Source organism: Pundamilia nyererei, unplaced genomic scaffold, assembly GCF_000239375.1.
Source record: "Pundamilia nyererei isolate P.nyererei 1_Seehausen unplaced genomic scaffold, PunNye1.0 scaffold00121, whole genome shotgun sequence".
Lineage (NCBI taxonomy): Eukaryota > Metazoa > Chordata > Actinopteri > Cichliformes > Cichlidae > Pundamilia > Pundamilia nyererei.
In genome coordinates this window covers 1,014,764-1,023,773 of record NW_005187522.1, presented here as the reverse complement: position 1 = coordinate 1,023,773, position 9,010 = coordinate 1,014,764, and the positions used below count along the sequence as shown (strand labels likewise).

Here is a 9,010-nt window from a genome sequence, read left to right as displayed (position 1 = left end):
GTAATAACCGTTTGGTATTCTTCAATAAAACTAGTGGAGTGTTTTAAAGGAAGACCTCTCTGTACCCATCACAAGCATCCATGTTGCTAAGCAGCAGGTTACCAGCCAGGAGTCAGCACACAGTGTAGGCAAAGATTCAGAAATGAGAAATAATTGGATGCAGATGACTAATATCTGTTTAGCATGAATGCAGGCAGGCCTGTAAGATGACAGTATGAAATGTGCTGTTCATTCCATTTCAAGTTACTCACCTGTTTTGTGCATGTGTGCATGTGTGTATATGAACCGTTTCCTGTTCCCAAATAAGCTTTAAAATTGTATTTCTGCATGAAATAATCCAAAGATGTAGCTATGAGTGTAGTAAACATAATGTTTGCAGGCAGTGATGATTACTCAGAATGATGTTTACTGATTCTATCTGCAGAGTAACTTCAGTAAGGCTAATACTTTATGAAAGCATTGCAAGTTCATGCTACAGGAGTTTATTTTGTTATCATTCATGCTTGAGGACATTTTTATGTGAGTGCATTATACCAGAAGTAATTTTTACATTTGGTGTCTAGTGCTGTGTGCTGTTGATGTCAGTAACTTTCAGCTGCAATTGACAACAAGCTAACTTAAGTGCCTGAAAATGTAAGCTTGCTAAGCTTTGACATAGTCTTATCACAGTTATACATCTAGTAAAAGAGATCATATGAAATACGGTCAACTTATGTGACCTGATGTTTAATCAAAATGCTTTTAAGCTCATTATAAAGCAGTGCCTACACTGTAACAAACAAACAAACAAACAAAATACAGTATAATGTGCTGTTTTAAAATGAAAATGTGTTCCATATTACTTTTTTTTACACATTTACTGATTACTATTTAAAGACTCTTTTTGTTAAAAAATGGAAATAAAAATGTGAAATGTAAAACTTAGCTCGGAGATAGTGTACTGGCAAAAAATGTAAATTTTGGAGACTGTTTGCTTTCAAAGTAAAAGTTGTTCCATATGTAAGTTACTGAGTATTTGTAGAGAAACATGAAAAAGAAATGACAGTCAACTGTGGCATTTTTTTGAGCGGCACATTTTTAACCTCTGATTGTACCCAGTAAGAGTCAACAACCTCCAGGAACCACTGCTAACCAGCCGGGGAAAACACATTTTTCCCTAGCAACCAGTGGCTCTATCACGTCCAGACTGGCAGACAACTCTTAAGTTATGTCTGCAAAATACAGTATATAATGACCAATGTTTTTTTAAATAAACATTTCAAACTTTTACAGAACAATCAGCTGTTCTGCATCAAATTTGATGCCACCCAAATTATTTGTGCTGGTCCAAAAGATAATTTCTGTCCACTATGAGATATATGCATACCTGCAGGCCTGACAACAGGAGATGTATCACTCCTGTAACACCTGTAACATTCAGTAGTCGCCTCATTGTTCTGACACACAAAACAACTATTGACTACACTACACACTAACTACACAAGATTTGCGCTAAACGTCGAAAATCTCTCACATCTCAAAACACCGCCGCCACTGCTAAAACTTCCCCCTTCCTAAACAACTAAATGTCATGTTGCCATATCATTTTTTGATTGGTCGACATGGTACTTTTTTCCACCAGTAGGAAAGGCTGGGAGGGGTGGGGGGTGTTTTTGCTCGCAGGCTTTCGAGCGTTTTCCTTATAAAACACTGTTTTTACCGTTTCTTCCCGCAGTAAATATAAACAACGATTGCATTCAGGAAAAAAACAAACACTGCATATATTTTTATCATAACTCTGGTTTTACGTGGCCTATCAACGCAAAATCAAAACTGGTATAAAGTCCACACTTTTCCCGTCATTTGTTCCGTCTGTCCTGCTCACATCTCCAATGGTTGTGCACGTTGTCATTAACGTGGCTTCACTCCACATCAGCCACGCCGCTTTGCTAGCTAAAACACCGGTGTCGGCACATAAGGACGCTGTCATAGCCTGTCAACGATGTTGATTAGCTGCTTATATACAAATGTGAATCGCATTATTGGCTGGACTATGGGATAAGGTGGCATCGTTCTAATCCTATACGGGAGCAGCCAGTCACTTACTGACTAACACTGCAAAACAGAATTGTTAAAGTATTAATTTTAATTTCAATTCAGGTTAGATTTTTTTTCTGTGCCCAATCATGCCAGCAGTGTGCAATAGCTTAGAGGGAACATTGATGAGGACCTCAACAACTACTTCTTCCCCACTGCTATCAGTCTCTTGAACAGCTGACATATTTTAACAGTAATAATAATTTTTGCACATATGCAGGTCATCTTGCATATTAAGCTCATAGCTTAATATCTATTTCACACTTAAATTTTGTCTTTATTTATTTATTTATTTATACTGTTTGTATTTTATCTGTTCTATTTCAATTTGCATATATTAACCGGGCATCTGCCTGTGGACAGCAAAGAAAGAATTTCATTGTACAAACAAATGGTTTTCTTTGTACATATGACAATAAACACTTTGAATCTTGAATCTTTGAATCTTGGATCTTAGTTAACTGTTTAATTTATAGCTTGACCAAAATTTACAATTATGATTTAAAATGAGAGATTGCTAAGAAAAAGGCAAAACCTACAAATATACATAATATTCATGGAAACATAGATAAATACAGTATCATAGTTGTTTAGAATTGAAGCATTAAAATAACTGTAACGTTGTTTATGCAGTTTTGTGCGAGAGAAAATAAATGTACATGGGAAATAAAATATTCAGAGATGTGTTTTTATCCTATAGCTTTAGCAGTATCTTTCTGTGTTACAAAACTGAATAAAAGTAAAACTTTTTGGTTTACTCTGCTACTTGGTATCGGTACTTCTTTAATTAGAGCTTCCAAAGGTACTGTACTGTAGGTCTGCCATTTACATCAGTTTGAATTGACTACAACCCTGCAGTGTGGCAAAACAAAACAAGCCTGCATGTGGTATTTTGACTAAACATGGGACAGACAGCATTGTGAGTTTTCCTTTTAGCTCTGTTTTGGAGTCCTAAAGCTTCTGTTAATGCTGTTACCTGCTAAATGCTTTAATTTGACTTCCCTTGCTATTTGCTAACTTTAGCACAGCCTACACTGGATTTTCAGAGCCTTTTTTTATACAATAATGTTGCTTGCTGTGATCTAAACCCACAATATTAGCAAGAATTTCTACCCACTTTAATACATCGTAGCTCTAATATACAAAAGAATGTGCTTTAAGCAGTTATTGAGTCAATGGTTCTTAATGATAATCTTTATGCTAACATTAGCTTCAGATATTGTTAAACCTTGGTACCTTAAAGACTTTTGTGATGGGTCTTGAGGCCACAATAAGACAGCTAATATTGTGATTAGCACCTTTTTCATGCGGAAATATCAGTATATAATGTGAAATCAGTATTTTTTAAACTTGATGGTAGAACTATGAGCATCAACATTTTTGTCACGACCTGCGGGATCGGCAAGGCGCTGATCAGCATCTCTTCACTCCTAGCCCCCCTTCTCTTCTCTTTTTCCTCTCTCTCTCCCTCTCCCCTGTTTTGCCGGAGCGGAACTCATGGCGGGTTCACGCCCTCGGTCCACGCCTTCCCGGATCGTGCACACCTGGGCCTCATCAGACCAGCTGGTATATTAGAAGGAGGAGATCAGCTGTTCAACGCTGGATTGTTGTGAAGGCTCTTGTCAGTACACACCTAGCTCAAGTTTGCCGTGCCTCTGTCTCAGAGACTTAACGTGTTCCTTTGTTCCTAGATTCCCCGGACCCATCCCTGTGTTTCCCCGTGTGGAGTGTGGAAGGAGTGACAGGTCGCTAGCGGAGTGGAGAGAGGCTGTTTTGAGCGCGTGTGTGATTTCCCCGTGTTCCCTGGAGGCCTGGACCCCTGCCCCTCACGTCTTGTATATAGCACTAACCTCGCACTGTCTGTACATACACTTGGTGAAGATCTGTAATAAACTATCTCCGTTTGAACGCTACCCAGGAGTCCTGCGAGTGGATCCTCTAAGCGACTCGTGACAATTTTTGTATTTGATTTTAAAAGACACATAAAACAGGCATGACTAAGCTGCGTAAAAGTACAGGGCTCATCAATATATTTCTAAGCGTGCTTTTTAATCTCTGCTCCCTGTAACTCTTCTTCTCTCAAACAGATGTCTATCCAGATATGGCCTCCATTCTGAGGCTGCAGAATTCAGTTTCCCCCCTCGAGGCTATTTTTACGAGAGCCAGATAACTCAGTAGCACCCACAGAACCACACAACACAGATAATAACTCTCAGATGACGTCGCAGACCACTGGCCCACTGTACAGACCCATCGGACACATAATAAGTACATCACCACAGACATATCTGCCACAACAGTCGCTAAAGGTCAGCCTTAGATGGGCACTGTTCAAAGATGTCAGCTGAAGAAGCACTTCACATATGTCAGGGGGCGGTGACTTCAAGGTTGGACACAATGTTTCTGGCTGCCAGGTCACTTTATGAATTCATTTGAGTCACCATCATCAGCTGGCACTGCTGTGAAATTTTTACTAGCAGCTACAAAGGCAAAAAGAAACCATCATCACGAAAAGGACGATATTAACTATATTAAAGCAATTTCTACATCTGTGTGGTTTGGCAAAGGAAAGAGCTGCTATGCTGCATCAGTTCTCTGAATATAATTCCTCCCACACACCTTGCACAACTCTTCCATTCTGCTTTTCATTTCAATGAGACCACAGAAAAGTGAGTCATGGCAGATGGATGGGTAGTTCTCTGGTCAGTCAGGCCATCTGTTTTTGTGCTTGCCTTAATGATGAGCTGATCCTGAATCTGTAACGTATGCTGATGTGGTGTGCATGGGGGTGATTTCCATCCTTCTACTGCTTGTCACAAACACATCAGCAAAAGTGTGGATATAAAAATAAACCAGGCTCAAGCTGAGGAACAGGAGGATAATAACAGAGACCTAAACATACCCGTATGGATGGATATATGCATTCCAATGCTCCTGAACACCCGCACAAACAAACGCACAAACAAACACACACAAATCTGGACAACATACAGATAAGTGCCCAGAAGCTACTCACCAAGGGCAACAGAAAGATTGCAGTCAGCAGGAAGCCTCTCATCATCCCCTGGGAAGTGTTTGCATCCAAAAGGCTCCTTGCTATCTTCGTGTGTGTGTGTGTGCCTGTGTGTTTTCAAAGGGATGCACTAAAAATGCTCCCCACAGCGTCACCGTGCTTCATCAAGGGCTCTGAAACACAGCACACAGAGAAAAAACACTAGAAGAAGAAACAACAACCATCACTCAACAACATCATTAAGTTTTTCTGAGTCATAACAAGAATCACAATTTGCAGATACACGTGTGTAAACTAATAATGTTACTGCTGCTAATTGTGGCGACTAAAATGGTTCGTTCTTGAGAATTTCTGCTTTATTTCAAGTGCTGACGTCACTGCTCATGTCAGATGAAGTGAATGAATCTGTGTAAACGAGACACAAAGCCAGAATGACCTGTAACGTCATCTTTTTTTAAAAAAATATTATTTTTAATTTTTTCAAGACTTTATTCAACAGACTTTAAATCACAGTGCACTTCTAAAGACTGAAAGAACTGTGTACTATAAATATAATTAGTGGCTAATTTAATGCTAAAGTCTAAGCCAAATTACACTGAAATGCTTCCTGATGCCTTTATTCATACTGAGTTGATTTTATAAGAGTTACATAACAGTTTTTGGACACTGTGGCATCTTTCATTTTAACCTTTATTCAAGGCAATCTTTGGACGTTTTATGGAGCAACTCTATTAAATAATTCTGCTTTTAAAGTATGTGTTTTATTGTTCCTACCATACCTTCATACCTTCTGACACACTTACATGGGCCTCACACAGTCCTACTTAACAATGCGCATGCGCATGAGAATCAATTCTGTCATCAGGTATTGTTTCATGTAATTAGTAACCCTGAAGAAAAAAGATAATATTGTCACTTAAAAATAGAAAAAGAACAATTAGATGTGTTTTTTTTGGTGTGTGTATCAAAACAATGAATTTAAGTAGTTAATTAACCAGCAGGTTATTTTAGCTCAGTTGTCAACTCATATCAAATAATAACAGGTGCAGCCCTTCAGTGCATTTCTGTACATTTCCATCAAATGTTGGATTTTGTTGTTTGCCTAAGCTGTGTAACATGAATATAAACGAGCAAAAACACCCTGATTTATACTGCAGAGCACAACTTAACTCTCATACTAGGACACATCAAACATATAAACAAACACAGGCCTTCAGTGGGTGTGCATGATTTGATATTTTGTCTCTAAAGCACCCCACACTTTGATTAAATCACATAGGCAACATTTTACTGAGTAAATAAACAACAGAATAGAGATGTCATCATCTATTCACTAAATTAAAACATGAACATGGGTTTTTGGAAGACAAATTGATTTCCAAAAGGCAAGAAATTTGGAAGATTCTTCTAAATTTCCTTTAAGATAATTAAATTCATGTGCCTCGGGTCAGAATTTAAAACATCCCCCTCCCGAACCTCCCTGACTTCATGTCTTACTCATCCGCTCAGCCTCCTGAAAACACAATGATTCACTGCTAACACAAAACACAGCAACACCAGAAACACATAACAAGCACACAACCAGTAAACCAGCAGACATGCACACCTTCTCCTAAAGATAATTCATGCACACATAGAAACAAATTCCACTCTGCATCCCCTCCTTCTTGTACTGAACCCAATTACCTCTAAAGCATCTCTCGGATGCTTTATCAAGTAACAGGACAGAGTGTGCTCAGAGGAAAAATCCAGAGATACAGAGGAGGAAGACATATGTCCAACAGGGCTGAAAGCAAACTTTCAGGGTGAGCAATCAAACCGAAATGCACAAAAAAAACCCAGAGAGGGGCAGATAGGTACGGGGACTGGCATGATTGGTCCGCTCTTTTTCCCCACACTCCATCTATTTAACCCAAAAGCAGTCACGCTGCTCTGGGCTTCAAATGAAGTTAAAAACGGCCTTATGTAGAGCAAATCAATGTCTCTCTGGTCCTGAGAAAGCTCTGGTGCAGAAAACAACAGACGGGCAGAACTACCCTGAGGGCAAGAAAGCCAAGAGAGTCTGCTTCGCTCAGTACTGAGTCACCAGGAAATGTTGGAAGGTTTGCAGCCATGGGACTATTCAGGATTATTCACTGCATGAAGCAGAAGACGAAGCTATAACAGTTTTTACTCACATCTGTTTGGCACGGATGTCAACAAAAGCTGAAAAGAAAACACTGGGAAACACATCCACTCACCAAGATGCCAATCAACCAAAAGACTCTCTCTGTGTGTGTGTTTGTGTCTATAAGCAGATGCATGACAAAAACAAGAGAGAAAATCTGAGACCCAGCGCAGATTCCTTAAAGATTTATATTCACTGCAAAGGGGATTTTACAGAACTCTTCCCGTGTATGTGCGTTGAATTCCCCAGAACATTGTGTTGCATCAATACATCATTTCCAATTCAAAGCGATCCGAGAAAACCGCGTCCAATCAACCCACTTCCAATGCCGTGAACGTGTACCGCAATCCAAAACCTCCACATACATTCAATGAATGTTCCTTTGCTGAAGCACAGAGGTCACATGACCCACATACCGCGGATCGCAAAACGTCAGTTGATTTCTATCATATCACAGGGAGAAGAAATCAGTCTACACAAGACACAGTAAGTGACAGCTGCTTTCTCCTTCGCTAAACCGCACAGAAGGGGCGATTTGTTTTTTGCCCCGTCTTTTTCCTTTATTCCCACATTCGCACATCTTTAACACATCAGGCATGTGTGTGACCTTCGCTTGCACATGTAGCAGGAAAAAAACCGTCAGCCTTCCCCTTTTCACGGCACATTCACTCGAAACGGATTCACTGCTTCCCATTTTTCAATAAAACACACACACACACACACACACACACACACACACACACACACACACACACACACACACACACACACACAGCATTTTAAAGACCTGCAGGCTTCAGCTGAATGCCTCCTTAATTCACCAGTCACATCGAAAGCCACAGATGTGAGTGAGAGCGCGCTGCGTTCGCCCCGGAAAACAAGTCAAAGCAACTTACCGATGCCTAATTTTCACCGGCGCAAATGTCTGCACATGGAGCTATCGGCATTTACGGTTCTGCGGCGGTGTTTCTACCTTGTTTTCACTCCTAAGACAATTAAAAAAACAAGAAAAGCCCGTCCTGGGAAAAATAGACAGGTGCCGTTACTGCTGCTGTTGTTGCTGCTGCTGCTGCAGGACGCACTCACCGCTTTGGCTGCTGCGGCACCACGATGAGGTGGAAGAGGAGGAGGATGATGATGATGATGAAGGTGTCAGTACCTTCGGGGTTCTCGCCTCGTCAGACACGCAGAAAGCCAAGTGAGACAGCTGTTTAGTCTACAAGTGCATCGACGCAGCGCGGGGAGGAGACAGATTTTCAAAGTCTGGGATGTGGTGGAAGAAAAAACATCCTCCTCACGTCTTTGCGTCGCGTGCGTGCGGGGGACTTTGTTTCCAAAAAGAAACTACTCATAAAACTCTGACATTTGCGCCTGCGCCTTTCAGACGCTCCAGAAGGTACAGGGTCCGGTCCCCTGCTGTGCGCAATTTGTGAGGCACTGAGTGGGCAGCGTGATGTGCGTGACTCACATTTAGTCAGAACTTTAACATCTGAATTCCTGCATGTGCTACTTAGAAAGCCCAAATTGCATGCTGGTCGAGTTAAGACTGTCAACTGGACTCCAAAAGGCGTGGCCCGCAGAGGCCACTGTGGCCCGCTGGCGATGCTGTTTACTTTCAGGACCACGGACAGCACACACAAGAAATCGCCGCAGGGAACCAATGAACTGAAAGCAACGCCTCCAGTCAACCACGCGACCTTTTATCAGCAGCTAAACAAAGCTTAGGTATCAATATTGAGCTGCTTTAATTAAAT

At 40.8% G+C, this 9,010-nt stretch overlaps 1 protein-coding gene across 5 annotated transcripts in view; it reads right to left on the bottom strand.

Moving 5' to 3' along the window:
• adcyap1r1a (adenylate cyclase activating polypeptide 1a (pituitary) receptor type I) overlaps positions 1-8,579 on the bottom strand; it is a 29,477-nt gene extending 20,898 nt beyond the window's left edge. For 4 of the 5 annotated variants that reach the window (XM_005742532.1, XM_005742534.1, XM_005742535.1 and 1 more), the window contains exons 1-2: positions 8,153-8,579; positions 5,093-5,262 (exon numbers count right to left, since the gene is read on the bottom strand). In XM_005742532.1, the coding sequence (XP_005742589.1) occupies positions 5,093-5,137 (45 nt within the window). In that variant the 5' untranslated portion in view covers positions 5,138-5,262; positions 8,153-8,579. The remainder of the gene's footprint in view (positions 1-5,092; positions 5,263-8,152) is intronic. The other variant, XM_005742533.1, reaches the window with a different exon arrangement.
• Between the last annotated feature and the right edge of the window lie 431 nt (positions 8,580-9,010).